The sequence below is a fragment of the Tupaia chinensis genome, unplaced genomic scaffold (genome assembly GCF_000334495.1).
Source record: "Tupaia chinensis unplaced genomic scaffold, TupChi_1.0 Scaffold000444_1, whole genome shotgun sequence".
NCBI classification, from domain to species: Eukaryota; Metazoa; Chordata; class Mammalia; order Scandentia; family Tupaiidae; genus Tupaia; species Tupaia belangeri.
Window position 1 is genome coordinate 678,406 of NW_006159949.1, and position 22,933 is coordinate 701,338.

At 39.1% G+C, this 22,933-nt stretch overlaps 1 protein-coding gene and 1 pseudogene across 1 annotated transcript in view; both read left to right on the forward strand.

The window, feature by feature from the left end:
* The window catches only part of SRSF12 (serine and arginine rich splicing factor 12), a 28,037-nt gene extending 16,797 nt beyond the window's left edge, over positions 1–11,240 (forward strand). Inside the window, exons 2-5 of the mRNA XM_014590436.2 lie at positions 1,484–1,620; positions 2,589–2,700; positions 2,869–3,010; positions 10,629–11,240. Of these exons, the coding sequence (XP_014445922.1) occupies positions 1,484–1,620; positions 2,589–2,700; positions 2,869–3,010; positions 10,629–10,998 (761 nt within the window). The 3' untranslated portion in view covers positions 10,999–11,240. The remainder of the gene's footprint in view (positions 1–1,483; positions 1,621–2,588; positions 2,701–2,868; positions 3,011–10,628) is intronic.
* Positions 11,241–20,947: 9,707 nt separating this feature from the next.
* LOC102493421 (U6 snRNA-associated Sm-like protein LSm3 pseudogene) lies at positions 20,948–21,662 on the forward strand (annotated as a pseudogene).
* Positions 21,663–22,933: the final 1,271 nt, after the last annotated feature.

The window sequence follows — 22,933 nt, forward strand, 5'->3', positions numbered from 1 at the left end:
TCATGATGGCTTAGTGATTTTAGGAATGTTAATCTGTCTCTGTCCTTGTCTGTAAAAACCATAGGATTGTTGTGAGATTTAAGTGGTCTAAGGTGCGAAGTGGCTAGTATATAAATGCACTGTAGATGTCAACTATAACTGCTAAGTATTTTGTCTCTTCAATTAATGTGTAGCTCCGTGAAGACAAATAGCATGCTAAATACCTTTTTGGTATCCCCTCTTCAGTACCTATCACAGTAGAAGACATGTATGAGACTTAAAATACCTGTCCAGTTTGAGAATACAGGGCTAGCCCGATGGCTTAGTGTTGAGGGAAGCGGATCCCACATGGGTGATCATGGCTTGAATGCCAGATCTGGCAACTTGAAAAACACAACAGGTCTGTATGTGTGCATGGTTGATTTCCTCACAGGATGGAACAATGAATAAGGAGGTATTGTGACATGACCATGCCCCACTAGGGAGTGCTTTCTCTCTTTCTCTGGCCAGTCCGCATACAAATTAGCAAAATACATATATTTTTTTAAATTTGAGAATACACAGTTATTTTCTTTATATTTAATAGTAAAAACATCCATTTTTATTTAGAGATTGGTAACTAATTTTAGGACTTTTTTAGAGTCCTAATTCCTTCTACCTGAAAACAAGATTAACATAATCATGAAATTACAGTACAGCAAATGAATGTCTTGTCAGTGAGGCAGTTAATTATTGAGACTTGTAATGGGAATAACTTTCAAAGGTGGATGTTCTAGTTTAGTGTTTTTCAGAATTGACTAAACAACTGCCTGGAGTGCTTGTAAAATACAGATTATTAGTCTCTAATCCAGACTTCCTTAACCAGAATCTCCAAAAGAGAGGCCTGAGAATTTGTATTTTTTTCCTTCCTTTTAAAATCTCGGGTGATGCTTACTAGGGACAATTTTAGCTAATGCTAAGACTTTCTTTTGAAAGTTTCAACTGCATTTCTGTGGGCAAAATATTTTAATCCAGCAATTCATATGTTTTTGCCTTATTTCTAAAACACTTCAGGCCTGAGGACTTGCGCCGTGAGTTTGGTCGATATGGTCCTATAGTAGACGTTTACATTCCACTTGACTTCTACACTCGCCGCCCAAGAGGATTTGCTTATGTTCAATATCCTTTATTTTATCGTGTGCATGTGAATATACTGCATACATGTGTTTATACATATATATATATGTATATATACATATATATATATATTCAGGAACATATAAGACTAATATTGCCTAATTAAATGTGTTTATTTCTTTATCTCAGAAAATCTAATGCAGTCCACAGTAGCTGGCAAGCGCCCCCCAGTTTGAACCAACCTGTTAGCTAGAATCCAAGCAGGCAAGACAAAAGGCACCTAAAGTTCAAGCACCAAGGAGTAAAGAGGGAGGGTGGACACAGATATAAAGACCTGGAAGAGGGGAAGTCTTTATCAAGCAAAAGACAAAGCCAACACCAGGTTGAGACTTCGGCTTTCCTACATTTACTCAGAGTTCCAGAGTCAAAGCCAAGTCTGATTTTGTTGGTTCTCCGTCTCTTATAAAGTCCATCTTGGAAGCCTTAAAGAGTAAAGGTCAAGGTTCAAGATCAAGTGCTATTGAGGTAATTGCCAAAGTCTCATTTTGTATTGCATTTCTTGAGCTTTTTCTGTTTGCTAATTTTTAAAAAGTTAAACAAGTGAACAACCTCCTGAATAGTTATCTAATCGTTTTATATTGCTAATTTCCATTATAGTTAGGTTTATATTACATAATTTATATAAATGAGGGAGTTTAGTGGATTGTTACAATCCAATGTAAGCAGCTCCAGGTGTTTGCAGATTGTTTTTGTTTCTTTTATATTTAAATCCCAAGTAATAAAAATATAAAGAACATGTTTGAAGTGGTTAGGTTCAAAGGTAGATGTCATTTTTAAAGGACTGAATTAGTTTTTGTTTTAGCCCACTGTGTATGCGATTTTGTTTATAAATAATTTCTTCTAAATGTCATAATTAAAAAGCCTTTTAATGAAAAAGTAATTTTAATTTCAGAATAAAGGCTTCTGCATGCTGATAGTTTCAATGAAAAGCCTGATGGATCCTTTGTCTGAAAGAAGGGAGTGAGTCCTAAATAGGTTATTTTATAGTACTAATTTTGAACTTTTTCTTCTTATAACCTGTTTCAAGTTATTACGTGCATTCTGCATCTATGCTAGTACACATTAAAAGTACAGCTACACATTCGTTTCTGTTCTTTTTAAAATTCACTCTTCTAGGGGCTAGCAGGTGGTATGGTGGTTAAGGTGCTGCACTCCCACATGGCTGACCACGGTTCGAGTCCCGGATCTGGTGGCTTGCTTTCTCACTTTCCCTTTCTCTCTCCCTGTCTATTTCTGATCAAATTTTTAAAAATAAGTAAATGAAATAAAAATAATTTAAAAAATTTATTTAAAAAAATTCACTCTTCTAAATCATAGTAGGGCTTGTGAGCTTAATCATTTGAACTGTTTTTCTTATTAATTTCATTTCATATGTAAATTGTATTTTGAAAGTAGTTTTACTTGATATCTAATGTTCAAAGTGTCCTTAACAGCTAGTCATATTTGAAGATGTTCGAGATGCTGAAGATGCTCTTTATAACCTCAATAGAAAATGGGTATGTGGCCGTCAAATTGAAATACAGTTTGCACAAGGTGATCGCAAAAGTAAGTGTGACTAAGCATTGGATCATATTTATTCAGTAGAATGAGTTTCAGCAATGACAGTTTTTTATAATGTAAAATTTTTTCAGAAAACGATAACTTAATTGAGTGACTGTTACTTTGTTTTTCAGTTAATGAATTATGTTATAGGTCTTGTTCTTCATATTCTAGCACCAGGGCAAATGAAATCAAAAGAGCGTCATCCTTGTTCTCCAAGTGATCATAGGAGATCAAGAAGCCCCAGCCAAAGGAGAACTCGAAGTCGAAGTTCTTCATGGGGAAGAAACAGGAGGCGTTCTGACAGCCTTAAAGAGTGAGTACAAAGTACAAGAGGAGTGAAAACTTCATTTTTCACTTTTTCTGAAAACATTTTGAAGAATCATTTTGTTTAAAATATATAAGCAATCAACTTTTGTGGAAAGATATGCTTTTTTCTATCAGGTATTATTATTTAATTTGAATTTATTAGATACCTTTACAGTGTTTTCATTTCATGACAGACTTAACTTTAACTTTTTAAATGGAAGGAGAATACATACTGAAAAAAAGGCAAAAAAGAACCAACTTGGGGACCAGCAGGTGATATGGTGGTTAAGGTGCTGGACTCGCACATGGCCAACCGCAGTTTGAGTCCCAGTGGCTTAAAAATCATACTGGGTACATGTACTTGCGTGCCCAAAATCCCAAGAAGAGAATGAAGGAGAAGGGATTGTGATGTGGCCATCTTCCCTGGGGGGTGATTTCTCACTTTCCCTCTCTCTCTCTGTCTCTCTCTAGCAAGTGCACATGCCCTATGGCAAAAACAAAAGCAAAAACAAAAAAGGCCCAATTCTATGTCCTGGTGTTTTAAGGCAGCTGGATCTCACATGGCCAACAGTGTGGTGCAGTTTGAGTCTCAGATCGTGCAGCTTAGTCAGCATGTGTACATGCACATCCAGAATCTGAAAGGAGGGAGAGATGTTGAAGGAAAGGTTGCAGCAGCATCGCCATTCCCCATGGAGTGGGTGAGAGTTCTTTGTCCTTTCTCTCTTCCTCTCTGACAAGGCAGGTACCCTTTGGAAAAAAACAAAAACAAAAAAATTACAAAAACTTGCACAGACAAGGTGAAAAATTTTAAAAGTGAGTCCAGTAATTCAGAATATGAGTTCTGAAAATGATTGAACTCAAAAGAACTGTAATACAGTCACTTTTAAAGGAAGGTGTCTGAACTGAATATATTTATAGAAGGTAAATTATTGGGCTAGCCTTGTAGTATAGCAGTTAAATGCTGTGCTTAGGGAGCTGGATCCCACATAGCCTCCCGAGATTCAAATCCCAGCTGTGGCAGCTTGAAGAACATGCTGGGTAAGTGTGTTTGTATGCCCAGAATCCTGATGAGATGGAGAAATGGAAGGGAAAAATACTGTGGCATAACTACACCCCAGTTGGGGATATTCTTACTCTCTCTTGTACACTCTCCCTCTCCCTGGAGAGGGCACACACCCTCTCACAATTAAAAAAAAAAAAAAAGGAAAAATTATTATTTTTTAATATTTTATTTTTTGCTATAGGGCACGTGCGCTTGCCAGAGACAGAGAGAGACAGTGAGACAGAAAGTGAGAAATCACCCTTGAGGAGTGATGACCATGCCACAATCCCTTTTCCATTCTTTGGGATTTGGAGCACACATGCACACAGGTGTGATTTTTCAGGCCACCAGGTCCAGGACTGGTATCATGGTCGACTGTGTAGAAGTCTAGCACCATCACCACTACACGACCTGCTGGCTCTGGTAAAATTATTATCAAAGAACAAATTCCGGGACCAGCAGGTGGCGTGGTGGTTAAGGTGCTAGACTCCCACAAGGCCAACCACAGTTCAGGTCCTGGACCTGACGGCTTGATCTCTCTCTCTCTCTCTCTCTCTCTGTGTGTGTGTCTTTCTCTGGCAAAATTCATGTGAAATAATAATAATAATATAATTAATAAATAAAACAATAAAACTAATAATAATAAATAAAATTAAATAAGTATGTATTTTTTCATTCTAAGTATGGCAGAATTGGCAGAAGACATTAAAATAAAGTAGATTTTGGAGAAACAATATTTTTAAGTTAGTTATTTTGCTAGCCACTAGTTTATTTCTATAGGCTAATGGTAAAACACAGTTGGAATAAATTACATGGTGAAGCTATTAAAATAGTAACTGAGCCAGTCAGTGGCATGATGGTTAAGGCAACTGGATCTCACATGACCAACTGCATGATTCAAATTCTGGACCCAGCAGATTATAAAACACATTAGGTGTGTATCTATACATGCCCAAAATCCCAAGAGGAGAATTGAGGAGAAGGGATTGTGGCATGGCCATCCCCTAAGACAAGAATCTAAGAGAATGAAGTGCAGGTGGTCGTCCCCCCCAGGGGGTGCTTTTTCCCCTCCCTCTTTCTCTCCCTTTCTCTGGCAAACACACATACCTATAGCAAAGAATTCTGAAAAGTATAAGTTATTATCCCTAGGCCATTACTTCTATTATCTCTTGGCCATGTGACTATGTACCATATTTATCTTGTACTATGTGTAGATTTTTTTTTTGGTAGAGATTTTTGTAATAGAGTGTGCACACTCACCGGAGAGACAGAGAAAGAGAGAGAGAAAGTGAGAAATCACCCCCTAGGGTGATATCCATGGCACAGTCCTTTCTCCTCCTGGGATTTGGGGTATATATGCACACATGCCTGGTGTGAGTTTCAAGCTGCCAGGTCTAGGACTGAAAACCTGGTCCACCATGTAGGAGTCCAGCCCCTTAACCACTACCCCACCTGCTGGCCCCCGTATGGATTTCTTAAAATGTGTTTTCTCTTACTGTATTTCAGTAGGGTGTTTTTCTTTTTCAAATAATTATTTTTATTTTTATTTAACTTTATTTATTTTAATTTGTCTAAAGAGGGACAGAATAAGAAAGAGAGAGGAAGAGTGAGAAAGCAAGCCACCAGGTCTGGGACTCGAACCATGATCAGCCATTTTGGAGTCCAACACCCTCAATCACCATGCCACCTGCTGGCCCCAGTAGAATGTTTCTCTAATGATCTGACTTTCATTTCACTATTTCTTCTACTTTAGCCAGATTGCTGTTAAATACATCTAGTGACTCCCTAATTCCAGATGTTATATATTGATAATTTTCCATGAAATGTTTCATCTTTTCATCTGTTTTAACTCTCTCTTTTCTTGAGCATAATGGTCATAGCATTTTTTTTGGGGGGGGGGGTGGGGCTAAAGAGCACATTGCTCACCAGAGAGAAAAGTAAAGGAAAAAGCATCCCTCATGGGGAATGGTCACATAATCTCTCTTTTTTAAAAATTATTTATTTAACTTTATTTTTCAATTTATTTATTTATTTTAATTTGACCAGAAAGGGACAGAGAGAGAGAGAGCGAGTGAGCGAACACCAACTGCTAGGTCCAGGACTCGAACTGCGGTCAACAATGTGGGAGTCCAGTGCCCTTAACCACCACACCACCTCAACATAATCTCTTCTCCATCTCTCCCTCTTAGGGATTTTGGGCATGCAGGTATACACACCCAGTATGTTTCTTTAGCTGCTGGGTCTGGGACTTGAACTATATAGTTAGCCATGTGGGATTCTAGCTACTTTAACAGGCCACAGAGCCAGCTCAAGTAATTTTTTAAATTCCTGTACAGTAATGTCAATATTGGGTCCAGCAGAGGGCATAATGGTTAACATCATTGGACTCTCCCACATAGTCTACCACAGTTTGAGTCCCGTACCTGGTAGCTTAAAACTTACTCCAGGTGTGTGTTCTTATGTACCCAGAATCCCAAGAAGAGAATGGGGGAGAAGGGACTGCAGTGTGGCCATTGCCCCAGGGAGTGATTTCTTGCTTTCTATCGCTCTCTTTCTGGTGAGCCCATGTGCCGTATAGCAAAAATCTCTTTAAAAATAAATAAATAAATAATGCCAATCTTTAACTCACTCTAGATCTGTTTCTTTTGTCTTTATTTTTTTCTGTTTTTTCTATTTTTGCCATAGGACATGTGGGCTCACCAGAGAGACAAAGACAGTAAAAAGGAAAGTGAGCTATCTCTCCCCAAGAAAGATGGCCATGCTGCAGTCCATTCTCCTGGGATATTGAGCATACTTGCACACGCATCCAGCGTGAGTGTCAAATCACCAAATCTGGGACTCAAACCACAGTCAGCCATGTGGGAGTCCAGCACCTTAACTACTATGTCTTTTGTCTTTTATTTTCCTTACTTTTTTTTTTTTTTAAAGAGGTTTTTGCTATAGGGCACGTGCACTCGCCAGACAGACAGAGACAGAGAGACAGAAAGCGAGAAATCACTCCCCAGGGGGGATGGCCACGCCACAATCCCTTCTCCTCCATTCTCCTCTTGGGATCTTGGGCATGCACACACATGCGCCCGGCCTGAGTTTTAAGCCACCAGGTCCAGGATGCGAACTGCGGTCGACTACGTGGGAGTCCAGTGACATAGCCATTACGCTAACTACTGGTCCCTTTCCTTATTGTTTTGTTATTTCTACCTAATTTTCCCACATACCTTGTGATTTTTATAAGTTGGATATTGAGGGCCAGCTGATAGTTAAAGCAGCTAGATCCCACATGACTGACTGCACAGTTTGAGTCCTAGACCTGGTGGCTCTAAAAATATGCTGAATGCCTTTGCCCACCTAACCAAAATCCTGAAAGAATAGAAAGAATTGCAGTGAGGCCATCCCCTATGAGAGGTGTTTTCTTAGCTTCCCTTTCTCTGTCTCTCCAGTAAACACACATAACCTATGGTAGGTTTTTTTTTTTTTTAAAGATTTTTGTTACAGAGTATGTGTGTTCACCAGAGAGACAGAAAGTGAGAAATCACACCCTGGGGGGATGCCTTTGCCTCAACCCCTTCTCCATTCTCATCTCAAGATTTTTGGCATACATGCACACAGACCTGGCATGATTTTGAAGCTGCTGCCTCCAGGACTCAAACCGCAGTCAACTACATGGGAGTCCAGCACTTTAACCATTATGTCATCTGCTGGTCCCAAAGTAGTTTGTTTGGTTTGTTCTTGTTTTTTTTAATTGGATGCTGGACCTTGTGGATGAAAATGTATAGAGGCTCAAAAAAATTGTTTTCTTTTAATGGGCAGAGTACTGGCAGATCACCTTGATCTTGTTAAGGCTTCATTTGGGGCATCGTTAAAGCTGTTTTAGCTTTGCTTTTCCTCCTAGGACATGGCTCTTACCTCCAGGATATGACCATCTGGGTTGTTAACGTGGCTTTTCAAATTTGGGGGTCTTGGGACCAGTAGATGGCATAATGGTTACTTTGCTGGACTCCCACATTGTTGACCATGATTCAAGTCCCAGACCTGGTGGCTTAAAACTCACAAAAGGCATGTTTGCATGCATGCCCAATATCCCAAGAGGATAGTGGGGAGAAGGGATTGTGGCATGGCCATACCCCCAGGGACTGATTTATTTCTCTCTCTCTCTCTCTCTCTCTCTCTCTCTCTCTGTCTCTCTAGGGAGTGCGCATACCCTGTAGCAAAAATCTCTCTTAAAAAATTGGGGAGGGGCCAGCAGTTAGCGTAATGGCTATGTCGCTGGACTCCCACGTAGTTGACCGCAGTTGAAGTCCCAGACCCGGTGGCTTAAACTCACGCCAGGCGCGTGTATGTGCGTGCCCAAGATCCCAAGAGGAGAATGGAGGAGAAGGGATTACAGTGTGGCCATCCCCCCTGGGGGGTGATTTCTCGCTTTCTGTCTCTCTGTCTCTCTGTCTGGCGAGCGCACACACCCTATAGCAAAAACCTCTCCAAAAAAAAAAAAAACTGGGGAGCCTTGAACTCAAGCTCGTCTCTGAAGCATTGTGTGTCCTATATAGTTTCAGCAATCCTAATTGCTGTTTTTTCCTGGCCTGTTTCATAATGTGTACATACAACCTAGACGATAGCTGGTGACATAAGAAAAATGTGTAGACAGATTTTAGGGAATCTTTTTGGTCTATAATTACCTTGTATCTGGGCTTTTTGCCTCTGAAGCCTCAGACATTTCAGTAGCCCTGAATTCTAATTTCTGTCTCTCCAGCTTAGAGTATTTGTGCGTGTGTGTGTGTGTGTGTGTGTGTGTGTGTGTGAGTGTGATTGCAATACCTTCTTCAAACTGCAAAGGGAGCTCAGAGCGCAGAAGTCTTTAAGACAAATAGTGGTTCAGGCCAGCAGATAATGGTAGTGGTTATGTTGATGGCCTCCCACATGGCTGACCATTGTTTGAGTCCCGAACCTGGTGCCTTGAAACTCAAACTGGCACATACATGTGAATGCCCAAGATCTGAAGAGGAGAATGGAGACAAAGGGATTGCAGTGTGGCTATCCCCTGAGGGATGATTTCTCACTTTCCTTCTATTGTCTCTCTCTCTCAGGTGAGTGCACATGCCCTAAGGCAAAGACCTCTATTTAAAGAAAAAAGAAAAGAAAGAGAAATAATGGCAGACTGTGTAGCATCAGTAGCCATTTTTCAGTTGGACTCAATTTCCCCGTGTAGTCATTTGGAAAACGATCTTATTAAGAGTCGGCACATATAATCCTTCACAATCTATTTGTGTTATTTATTCTTCAGTGTCTTCAAACAGTTGGGGTTTTTTGCTATATTTTTTAAAGATTTTTGCTAGATGGTACATGCGCTTGCCAGAGAGAGAGAGACAGACAGACAGAAAGTAAGTGAGAAATCACCCGCCATGGAGGATGGCCACACTGCACTCCCTTCTCCTCTCTTCTCTTCTCACAATTTTATGCTTACACACACATGCACCTGGCATGAGTTTCAAGCTGCCAGGTCCAGGACTCAAACCATGGTGACCACATGGGAATCCAACACCTTAACCATTGTGCCACCTGCTGGCCCCCAAACAGTTTTGTTTATTTATATTTTTTGAGAGGTTTTTGCTATAGGGCGTGTGCGCTCGCAGAAAGACAGAGACAGACAGAGAGACAGAAAGCGAGAAATCACCCCCCAGGGGGATGGTCATGCTGCAATCCCTTCTCCATTCTCCTCTCGGGATCTTGAGCATGCACGCACATGCACCTGGCGTGAGTTTAAGCCACTAGGTCCGGGACTCGAACCACAGTTGGGAGTCCAGCAACACAGCCATTACACTAACTGCTGGTTCCTAGTTTTATGAATGTTGTGTGGTTTATTTACATAGCTGTTTTCTTTGGGAAAATTAATCCAGTGCACGATGTTCTATCATGGCAGGACCCAGAAATCCTGCATCTAGGTTTTTGGTTTTAATAAGCATTATTTAATAAACTTTAAATAATTGCCTTTTCAGGACCAGCAGCTGGCGTAATGGCTATGTCACTGGACTCCTATGTAATTGACCGTGGTTCAAGTCCTGGCTTAAATTCACACCAGGAACATGTGTGTGTGTGCCCAAGATCCTAAGAGGAGAATGGAGGAGAAGGGATTGTGGTGTGGCCATCCCCCCTGGGGGGTGATTTCTTGCTTTCTGTCTCTCTGTCTTTCTGGCAGGCTCACATACCCTATAGCAAAAAAAACCTCAAAAACAAATAAACAAATAATAGTCTTCTCTATCTTTTTAAATCTTTTTTTTTCCCTTCAGATTTTTGTTCCTTTTAAAAGTTGTATAACTTGGATTAAATATACAGGGCATTTTTCAGAATTGATTCATACCATAAGATATATTTAGCAAAGTAAGAATCTTTTGGTCATATATTTTAGAATTACAAATATTACAACTTGTTACATTTCAGCCAAAAGCATGAATAATAGAATTGTTTCTTTTAGCTTATGTAGTAAAATCACAACTATTGTTCTATAAAATATTTAAGTCCCTGAAAGTGTTGTTTCCTAACCTGTTGTTTTGTGTGAACTACATATGCTAACAATTATTGCTATTTGCAGGTCTCGACACAGGCGTTTTTCTTACAGCCAGTCTAAATCCCGTTCCAAATCACTACCAAGGCGGTCTACCTCAGCAAGGCAGTCAAGAACTCCAAGAAGGAATTCTGGTTCTAGGGGACGGTCAAGGTCCACATCCTTACAAAAAAGATCCAAGTCAATAGGAAAATCACAATCAAGTTCACCTCAAAAGCAGACTAGCTCAGGAACAAAATCAAGATCACATGGAAGACATTCTGACTCCATAGCAAGATCCCCATGTAAATCTCCCAGAGGGTATACCAATTCTGAAACTAAAGCACAAACAGCAAAACATTCCCATTTTCGGGCACATTCCAGATCTCGGAGTTACCGTCATAAAAACAGTTGGTGAACACAACAGAAGAGCACTACGTAGTCTTTAATATAAGTTATTAAACCTCTCATTATGTTAAATAAAAATTCTTCAAGGCTTACCGAAAATGTGAGTTGATATTACTTTGGGTATGTAGAAGAAATAAAATCTCTAGCTTTGGATTGATTTGGATTTTGTCTCAATTTAAGGGCCCTCACCACAAATTCTGTGTCCAGTGTCACCATTTTATGGACCATTTTTGTTTACATTGTGACTGAAGAGTACTTTGCAAAGGAAATGGGTTACATTGAGTTAATCTAGGAAATTATACTTGGATATTAAGTACTAGTAATATTAATATCTTTCAAAAAATACTTTGACTTTGAAGCACTTTACTTTCATGTAAAAAGTAATTATGACTATTTAAGTGCATAGGGCAGGCTTAAACTGTTCAATACCTTTGGATCTTCTGAATGGAGGAGAAGGGATTGTGGTGTGGCCATCCCCCCTGGGGGGTGATTTCTTGCTTTCTGTCTCTCTGTCTTTCTGGCAGGCTCACATACCCTATAGCAAAAAAAACCTCAAAAACAAATAAACAAATAATAGTCTTCTCTATCTTTTTAAATCTTTTTTTTTCCCTTCAGATTTTTGTTCCTTTTAAAAGTTGTATAACTTGGATTAAATATACAGGGCATTTTTCAGAATTGATTCATACCATAAGATATATTTAGCAAAGTAAGAATCTTTTGGTCATATATTTTAGAATTACAAATATTACAACTTGTTACATTTCAGCCAAAAGCATGAATAATAGAATTGTTTCTTTTAGCTTATGTAGTAAAATCACAACTATTGTTCTATAAAATATTTAAGTCCCTGAAAGTGTTGTTTCCTAACCTGTTGTTTTGTGTGAACTACATATGCTAACAATTATTGCTATTTGCAGGTCTCGACACAGGCGTTTTTCTTACAGCCAGTCTAAATCCCGTTCCAAATCACTACCAAGGCGGTCTACCTCAGCAAGGCAGTCAAGAACTCCAAGAAGGAATTCTGGTTCTAGGGGACGGTCAAGGTCCACATCCTTACAAAAAAGATCCAAGTCAATAGGAAAATCACAATCAAGTTCACCTCAAAAGCAGACTAGCTCAGGAACAAAATCAAGATCACATGGAAGACATTCTGACTCCATAGCAAGATCCCCATGTAAATCTCCCAGAGGGTATACCAATTCTGAAACTAAAGCACAAACAGCAAAACATTCCCATTTTCGGGCACATTCCAGATCTCGGAGTTACCGTCATAAAAACAGTTGGTGAACACAACAGAAGAGCACTACGTAGTCTTTAATATAAGTTATTAAACCTCTCATTATGTTAAATAAAAATTCTTCAAGGCTTACCGAAAATGTGAGTTGATATTACTTTGGGTATGTAGAAGAAATAAAATCTCTAGCTTTGGATTGATTTGGATTTTGTCTCAATTTAAGGGCCCTCACCACAAATTCTGTGTCCAGTGTCACCATTTTATGGACCATTTTTGTTTACATTGTGACTGAAGAATACTTTGCAAAGGAAATGGGTTACATGGAGTTAATCTAGGAAATTATACTTGGATATTAAGTACTTGTAATATTAATATCTTTTAAAAAATACTTTGACTTTGAAGCACTTTACTTTCATGTAAAAAGTAATTATGACTATATAAGTGCATAGGGCAGGCTTAAACTGTTCAATACCTTTGGATCTTCTGTGTCTTCTGTTTAAACCTGGGCCAATTTCTGGTGGACATATGTTCATATTACAAAATCCCAACATCAAAAAAAGGAAATTTATATAAAGAATTCAAAAGATATATTCTCTCCACAGCTCAAAGAATTTCTTATTTTTATTTGAGAATAGATGAGATAAGTTGACATGAAATTGCAGTGTGTACTAGATTCACTTCATAAGTGTCAAAATGGCTTGGAAATACTGGATTTTGAATGTTTCAGGAGTACTTCTCTAAAAATTATGGTCTGCAACACTCACAATCCAAAAGCATTCATATTGAGCCTTACACATTTGAAGAGTGGTACATTTTATATAAAATCATTTTATACCATTATTTCTACATACCTGCTTTTCATCTGCTGCTTAGTTTTTTTAAGAGCTCTAGCTCAAGACTAAATTATATAGACTAAGTCATATTATTTTTGAAAGTGTTTAGTATCTTGTATTAAGAAACTCAAGACTACATCTTCAACAACCAACTTTGGAGTATTTGAATTTTACATTATACTGCCCTTTTTTTAAAAAACCAAATAACTTTGTTGATGTTTATTACTTTTGTAGTTGTTTTAACTAAGAATTTCTTTTTAAATGTGTTTGTGATTTCTGTTTTTCAGAGGATTTTGGTAGTATTTGTGATAAAATGTTTTTGCATATGATTATTATAGGGGACTTATTTATAGAGCTTTACTTGTATACCTGGTTGAATTATATTAGTGAAACTTTAAAGTTATCAACCCATACAGTTAGTATTTAAAGTGCTTAAGGAAAAAAACATGTATCTTAAGTTTTTAGTATATAGAAGCAGTGTTTCTTCTTTTTTGTTTTGAATACAAATTCCATTTTTCTTTGCATTTTAAAACCTATATGTAAGAAACAACTTTACAAAATGATTTGTATGCTGGTAATATTTAGACCAGTACCCTAAATTCATGTATATTGTATGTTCTGAGTAGATTTTTCTCTAATAGCAAAATTTATTTAACTACATCTCTTTGAAGTGTTCAGCTATAATAAAATTTAGTTATAAAATTATGCGACACTCGAAAATTTAAAGGGTAGTATGGAGTAAGATAAATATTCGTAGTAATTTTTAATATATTCTAAATAATTGGTTTCATACACATAGCTGCATCATTTTAATAACTTAAGAATTGATTATAGTGTCTTTACTCTGCATCACAAGTCATTACCTCTTAGTAAAAAGTTAATAAGGCAATATTTCTGAACATAATTAATCTGTTGATTTACCTCTAACTTGGTGTTCCATTGTAATCCCTAGGCTGGTTAGGAGGATGCTATTTGGTTTTATGGAAGAGCTCTAATGGCTCTGACTCTTGAGCATTTACTATGTGCTTGGCACTGCTTGGTAAGTTTTAAGTTATTCACTCACCTATTTAATCATCATAACAACCTTAATACAAGAGCACACAGTTGTTAAACTTTGGAGTGAAGGGGTGGCTAGGCTCCAGAGTCCTCTCCCTGATGATTATGGCTTGTCTTTTAGGAAGAGAAAAGTCTTTGACAGATACATGCTTAACTAAGATAATGTTTATAGGGAAACAAGAATAGAGTTAGGAAAAAGAATGACTATATACTTTAATGAAAATGGTTTCTTTATCTGTGGGTAAAAATTGGTGTTGGGTATCTTAGAAAATTATCTTATGGAAATGTCTTTATCCTAGGGTTCACTCTTGTCTAAAATTCTTTCTCGGACCATTTAATAGAGATATTTAGGTAAGATTGTCTGTTAATAAAGCAAATCTATTAATTTTAGATATCCATGATCAGTTTCTTTAAAGAGACTATATCTACCTACCTACCACCATTTGCTCAGGATCATAGAAAGTACTTTAATGTCAAGGAAGATAAAGGGCCACCGCAGCTGCTTGTTTTCTCTCTACTCCTGAATAATGCACAAATTGTTTCTGTATAGCAGCTGATGTTTTGCAGCTACTAACAAGTAACAGAATTTGCTGAAATTTTTATTTGGAAGCTAGAGTTGTCTTAAGCCATTTGGGCTAATTTATTTATTTTATATATGTGTGTGTGTGTGTGTACACTCGCCAGAAAGAGAGACAGAAAGCGAGAAATCACTCCCCGCAAGGGGGGATGGTCATGCTGCGATCCCTTCTCCAGTCTCCTCTCAGGATCTTGGGCACGCACGCACATGTGGCCCGTGTGAGTTTAAACCACCAGGTCCGGGACTCAAACCGTGGTCAATTGCATGGGAATCCAGTGACATGGCTATTTACACCAACTGCTGGTCCCAGGCTAATTTATTTTTAAATGTAAATTAAGTAGTCTCAGCACTTTGTTACTTCTGATGTTTACTTGAGATACACCTAACTATTCTCATAAAACGTTGCATTATGAATAAATAAGAATAGCGGGATCAGCAGTTAGCATAATGGCTATGTCGCTGGACTCCCATGTAGCCAAACGCAGTTCGAGTTCTGGACCCGGTGGCTTAAACTCACACCAGGCCTGTGTGTGTGTGTGCCCAAGATCCCAAGAGGAGAAGGGATTGCAGTGTGTCCATCCCCCCCCCCGGGGGAGGGGTGTGATTTCACATACCTTCCCTCTGGCTCTGTACTCTGGCAAATTTAAAAAAAAGAGAAAGAAAAAAAGAAAAACTGCTTATATTCTGAACTCATAGCAAAAGACAAAGTTAAGGATAAAGAAAGACCTATCTAGGAATAATTAAGTCTTCTAAGCAACATTAATATTGTACTTTTGTATTTAGTTTAAAACTAAATTGCTTTGCAAACATGATGGGAGACATGTAGGGTACATGAGTAAGTAAGCATATGCTACTTAATGCAGCATGAGCTGACGCAGGGCATCTTAACCCAGCATCATGGACCCAGAGCTTCAGGTTTAGACCCTGTTAAATTAAATGCCAAGTTACTATGTGTACCTTTCTTTTGAGAAAGAAAAGATAGAGCCAGCCAGGCACCATGGTGGTTAGGCTACTGGATCCCACATAGCTTATTGCCCAGTTGGAGTCTTGGACACTGTTGGGAAATACGCTGGGTATGTATGTGTGCATGCCCAAAGTCCAGAGGAAAAGAAATTGCGATGTGGCCATACCCCCGTGGGGTGGTTTTCCTCTACCAAGTGCATGCACCCTATAGCACACTATGAAAAAAAGGTGGTACGGATTTTTTAGTATTACATATTTTTTAACAAGTCCATAACCCCCTCCAAGGTTTGAAGGCCAATGGTTCAGTATGACCTTTGGATATTAGAGTCAGAAATTCAGTTTGAACTTACACACCAGTTTACTATTACAGCTGTGCAACCTTGGACAAGTAACCTAACATCTGTGAGCTTCAGTTTCTTCACCTCTCAAATATGAATATATTTGTCTCATAGAATTGTTTAGGGTTACAAAATTAGGCCCAACAGAGAACAAGGTAGGTATTCAAATGTTAGTTTCTTCTTTCATTTTTATTATTTAGATCATATTTATTATTTGATTAGGAAACAGTTCCAAGTAATAAACGGGGAGTATAAATATAAATATATTAGCATCTAAATCAGTTCCTTGATGAAAATAGGATATTTAGTATCATAGCATTAATTCTGGCATTAATGTACCAGGTCCTGACTTAACCACTTTGGGAAATTTGTATCTTGTACACTTTTAAAACTGTTTATAAAAGTAAGTAAATTAATTACAAAGATAATTGGAAAAAAAATATTTTAAGATACAGTCCTTGGGGGACCAGCAGTTGGTGTAATGGCTGTGTCACTGGACTCCCATGTAGTCAACCACGGTTCGTGTCCTGGACCCGGTGGCTTAAACTCATGCCGGGTGCGTGTATGCCCAAGATCCCAAGAGGAGAATGGAGAAGAGATTGCGGCATGGCCATCCTCTCTGGGGGGGGAGGGGGTGTGTGTGATTTGTCACTTTCTGTCTGTCTGTCTGTCTCTCTGTCTGTCTGGCGAGCACACTCACCCTATAGCGAAAAAACCTCTCCAAAAAGAAAAAGGAAAAGATGATGTAGTCCTTGGGTCAGATCATAGCCTGGTGGTTGAGGTGGCTAGATCCCACATGGCCAACATTGTTCAAGCCTGGACCTGGTACCCTGAAAAGAACATACTGGATCCAAAATTCCAAGGGAAGGGGGAGAGGAAGGAGAAGGGATTGCAGTGGGACCAAGTCCCCATGGAGGAGTGCTTTCTCATTCTCCCTTTTCTGCTACCTGTCTTTCTCTCTCCAGCAGTCATAAATATCCTCTGTTAAATTTTTAAAATTGAATTTATACAAACACACACACACACATATTTTTTTTGTTTCCCCTCCCCCCACAAATAAGTACAGCCAGTGGTATGGTAGTTGAGGCAGCTGAATCCTACATGAGCAACTCCACCAAGTCCTGGAACCTGCCAGAGCTTGAAAATTACATTAGGCATGTGTTTCATGCATGCTCAAAATCCTGAGTTGAGAATGTAAAAGAGATTACAACATAGCCATTTCCCCCCCACCCAGGGTTCAGGGGTGATTTCTCACTTTTCCTGTCTCTGGTGAGCACACATGGCCTACAGCAAAACTAAGAAAAAGAAAAATATATATACCATGGTATCATATTTTTGTTCTATTTTGAGAAAAGGGCTATATGAGGGGACATCGGGTGGTATGGTTAAGGGGCTGGATACTCACATGTTTCTGGCCACGGTTCAAGTCCTAGACCTGGTGGCTTGCTTTCTTTCCCTCCCTCTGTGTGTCTAGTCGAATTAAATGAATGAATAAAAGAAAAAAGATGGGCCATATGATACTCTTTATTAAAATGGTTATACTATAACTGAAATTGTGAAAATGAACAGTACCAATTTGTAGGGATAGATGGATGCTCAGTGGGTTGTTGGTTACCATTTTTTGAAAGTACTGTGCTGTGTGATTTTCAGTATATATTTGGCTCATATAACTCAAGACACCATATTCAATTTATATTTGTTAGTTTATTAACTAGGAAATAGATTACAAATTAAAATCAAGAATATCCTACTGAGCCAGCTAGTGGTGCAGTGGTTAAGGTGGCTGGATCTTGCATGTGTAGTTCAGGTCTCAGACCTGGTGGTTAGAAAAATTCCAGGTGCATGTGCGTGTTTGCCCAAAATCTCAAAAGGAGAAATGGAGGTGAAGGAATTGTGGCTTGACCTTCCCCCATGGTGGTGCTTTTTCACTTTCCTCTGTTCCCAGCAATATGCCCTCAAGCAAAAATAAAACAAAAATTGTACTGTGTCTGGTTTCTGGTTCTTCCAGAATATTGGTACAAAATTTTAAAAGTTTCTTCAAATAAGAGAATGCTTAGCCAGTGTTTCTGTTTAGTCCTCGAAATAGATTACTTGCATGCTCATTACAGTTTTATCTTGTGTTACAGCTTGTGTAATTTCTCAGTAAACATGTCATTGAAGTAATCAAAATTACTACTCCCTGTGAATATAATTCTATTAACCAAGAGCCTAAGTATTAACTGCTTTTTAGAAATTGCTTCGTACAGGGATTGAGGAAAGCAATACAAAATTTGCTTATGTTCACCTCATTTTTATTCATTCATTCATTCATTCATTCATTCATTCAGTTTTCTTAAATAGCCAGAGCTTGCCAGAGAGAGAGCACCACACAATGTGGTGTGGTCACATGACAGCCATTTTTCCTTCATTTCTCCTTCTCACATAAAGACATGCATACAGCATGTTTCTTAAGCCACTGGGGTATAGTTCAAATCATAGCCATGTGAAATCTAGTTCCCAATGCATTGGTGTTATAGGCTGGTGGCAAGACCTCTTGATTTCTAAAGAAACAGCTATATTCCAGTTTTCTTAGTTTACACCTAGTAGTTTAGACTTAAAATGTTGTCAAATGACATTAATTTCAAAAATCTGGTTCCTGATAGTTTCAACAAACTATATGATTCATAGTACTAATTCATACTCTGCTCTATTAAAGATATTTTCAAAATTGGCATAAGCTATTAACTGGACAGATTCTTCTAGACAATCTTATTTTTAAAATGAGAAGGGCCAGTAAAGGGGTATGGTGGTTAAGGCTCTGGACTCCCACATGGGTGACCGCACTTCATGTCCTAGACCTGACAGCTTGTTTTTCCCTCCCACCCTCCCACCCTCCCTCTGTCTCTCTCCCCCCACATGCCCTGTAACAAATTTTTAAAAATAATTTTAAAAATAAAAATGAGAAGGAATGTTATTCAACTTTAACACATTGTAAAGTATATCATTTTATAAGAATGTTAAGGAAAAACTTTTTTTTTTTTTTTGGAGAGGTTTTCACTATAGGGCACGTTTGTTCGCCAGACAGACAGAGACATAGAGACAGAAAGCGAGAAATCACCCCCCGGGGGGAATGGTCACGCCGCAATCCCTTCTCCATTCTCGGGATCTTGGGCATGCACACACACGTGCCCGGCGTGAGTTTAAGCCATCGGGTCCGGGACTCGAACCACGGTCTACTACATGGGAGTCCAGTGACATAGCCATTATGCTAACTGCTGGTTCCCAGGAAAAACATTCTTTAACATCATCAGTAAGCAAAATTTTGGCCACAGGATGTAGGAGAAAGATGGGATTATCTGCCTTTTATAATGCCTGACTATAGGTAAATATACTCCCTCTCAACCTGTAGCAGTTATCAGTAGTGTTACCAGTGGCTTACCGTCCAAAAAAATTAAGGATAATTTATTCAGCACTATGATCATGAGGGTCATTAGAAGATGAGAGAAGTACCAAAGGAGTTATAAAAGATTACTTTCACCCAATTTCAAATCTTAGACTAAGAAAAAAGAAGGAAATTTTATACTTGCTTTTTACCAAGTGGACTCTTGGTATCAGAATCCAAAACTTGGGGGCCAACCAGTAGTGTGGTGGTTAAGGTGGCTTGATTTCACATGGCCAGCTATGCAGTTCAAGTCCTGAATCTGGTGACTTGGGCATGCCCAAAATCCTGAGAGGAAAATGGAGAAGGGATTGTGATGTGGCCATCCTCTCTAAGGGGTATTTCTCTCTGTCTCTCTCTTCCGGCAAGCACATATGCCCTGTAGCAGTATTTCTCTCTGTCTCTCTCTCCCGGCAAGCACATATGCCCTGTAGCAAACTAAAATAAAATAAATGAATAAATAATTTTTAAAAATTTCAAAACCTGGGGGCCAGATCACAATGCAGCAGTAAAACTTGATGCTCTGTTAGGCTGACCCACATGGGAAGGTTACAGGATTATGTCTAGAATCCTCACTACACTAGTCCCTTGCTATGGTGTGTTCATAAAAAAAAATTAAAATTAAAAAAATAAAAAGGTAAAACCAAGGGTTAACCATAAGGGCCCAAGATAAATCTTACCTAAGAAAATAAGTAAACCTTGGGACCAGCAATGGGGGGAATGGCTATGGCGCTGGATTCCCATGTGGTCAACTGCAGTTCGAGTCCCGGACCCGATGGCTTAAACTCACGCCAGGCACATGTGTGTGTGCATGCCCAAGATCCTGAAAGGAAAATGGAGAAGGGATTGTGGTGTGGCCATCCCCCCTGGGGGTGATTTCTCGCTTTCTCTGTCTGTATGGCGAGCACATGCATCCTATAGCAAAATACTCTTAAAAAAAGAAAAAAAAAGAAAAAGAAACCGTCTCAGGTTAATCAAAAGGGCACAAGATAAAGTCAGTAAAATAAACTTACAGCACTGGAAACAGAAGTTCAGGACCCACCCCCTGGAGCCACCTTGATGATCACCTGTAGCTGATAACCCTTCTTTCCTGAAAAACTATCCTCTTCCAGACCCAAGATTGTGGAGTTTTCACTATCCTCCCCTCCCTGCCACAGGTGATGAACCTGCTCAGGTCTCCCCCAGGGTACTCTCACTGGTCTTCTGCCTCTTGTAACATGTTTTATCAAAGGAGCACTGGAGCACCAGCCCTACTGCCCCACCCTCTTGTGGGTATTGTCTCTCACTCCAGTAAACTTTTTAAAAAGTTTTTTTAAAAGAATCTGCTAGAGTTGAGAACTTAAATTACAATAAAACTGTCTACTAGCAGAATTACAGGTAGGTAGAGAATTAATCACTAGGATCAGCAGATGGTGTAATGGTTATGTTGCTGGACTCCTGCATGGTCGACCATGGTTCTAGTCCCCGACCTGGCAGCTTGACACTCACACTGGGCATGTGTGCGTGTGTGCCAAAAATCCTGAGAGGAAAATGGAGAAGGGATTGCACTGTGGCCATTCTGCCTGGGGAGTGACTTCTCACTTTGTCTCCCTGGCCGAGTGCACATGCCCTATAGCAAAAATCTCTCTCTAAAAAAAAATAAAATGCATGGTTTGAAACATGGCAAAGGATGTGGACCAGCAACAAATTACCAACGCCATAGAGGAACCCCTGGATCTCAGGCTCAGCCTGAATGAGCAAATTTAGGTGAAAGTGAGAAATGATCAAGAGCTTCCAGGCAGATTACATGCTTATGATCAACACTTAAATATGGTCCTGGAGATGTGGAAGAAACTGACTACTATAGAAATCGATAAACATGAAGAGATACATAAATCAATGAAACAATATTCCAGTGCTCTTCATCCGAGGAGATGGTGGTTTACTAGCTCCCCCTCCATTGAGAGTAGGCTAAAGGAAAGAATTTGTTTTGTGTGGAAAGATAGACTGTACAGTTAGTTATCTCTTTAAGTGTACAAGACCTTCAAAGGAGAAACATGCATACATTTTGATATGATCTGAGGATTCTTTCACTCCTAAATGAACTGATATATTGATAACTAACAACAACTTAGGCTGATGGCATTTTTATTTTTCTCCAACTCTTTCAATATAAATGCAATCACTAAGACGTTCACTCTTTTAGGAGTTGCTTTGCTCCCTTATTCTTGCAGACAATTTCTGATTTATTTTAAATTTGATATTTACTTTTTGTTTTTTAAAAAAACATTTAACACGGGACCAGCAGTTAGCATAATGGCTATGTTGCTGGACTCCCACTTAGTCGACCACGGTTCAAGTCCCGGACCCGGTGGCTTAAAACTCACGCTGGGCGTGTGTGGGTGTGTGCCCAATATCCCGAGAGGAGAATGCAGAAGGGATTGCGGCGTGGCCATCCCCCTGGGGGGTGATTTCTTGCTTTCTTTCTGTCTCTGTCTGGCGAGTGCATGCACCTATAGCAAAAACCTCTCCAAAAAAATAAATAAATAACATTTTCATGAGAAAGTATGTACATTCTAATCCAACAACTAATTTGCCATCATAGATTTTTTTTTAATTAATTTTATTTTTAATTCACCAGAGAGTGACAAAGTGAGAAAGTAAGCCTCCTGACCCAGGACTCAAACCATGGTCAGCCAGGTGAGAGTCCAGCGTTTCAACCACCACAACTCCTGCTGGTCCCCATAGATGAAGTTTATAGTCCAAGGTAGAAGAAAGCCTCATCAGGTCAAGAGTACTGATAAAGGTGTTAAACCTTAACAGGGAAAAAGGAGCAGTTATACAAAAACAAAATATTTCCATTTTATTTTCACATTGTAATTATTGCTTCTATGCACTATTATCAAAGCTGTGCCACCAGGTCTAACCTATCTTTGATTTCCCTGCTATGCTTTTCCATTTGTATGTCCCACAGGCACCTCAAGGTTCAACATGCCAATCAAAATTATCTTCCTCCACAATTCTGATTCCCCTGCAGTTTCCTAAATGCTAGTTTTGTCCTAGTTGCTCAATTAACATTTTTTCCTCTCTCCTTTCAGATGCTCAGTTCTTTTTATTTTTCTTAGAATCAGTTATTTGTTATTATTATCATGATTGTTGTTTTCCAGTCTGCCATAGAGCCTATGCACTCACCAGAGAGCAAATGACGCCACATCTGGGACCCTACCACAGTCTGGCATGTGGGAGGTTCAGTGCACCAACCAGCATGCCACCTGCTGGTCCCCAGATGCTTGGTTCTTTGTGTTACCTCAAAAACTTCCCCCAGACAAAACGCCTACACTCCTATATTCCCTCTGATAATGTCCTTTAGGCCTTTTTCTCTGAGCTCCCAAAATTATGTTCCTTAAATAATCTTCCAGTTTCAAGCTTTCTTTTTTCAAGCTGTTTTCCATATTTCCACCAGTTTTCTTTTTGAAGCAAGAATTTCATTCCCTGACTCAGAAACCTGTGATAACTTTGCTATGCTTAGAGAATACACAGACGCTCT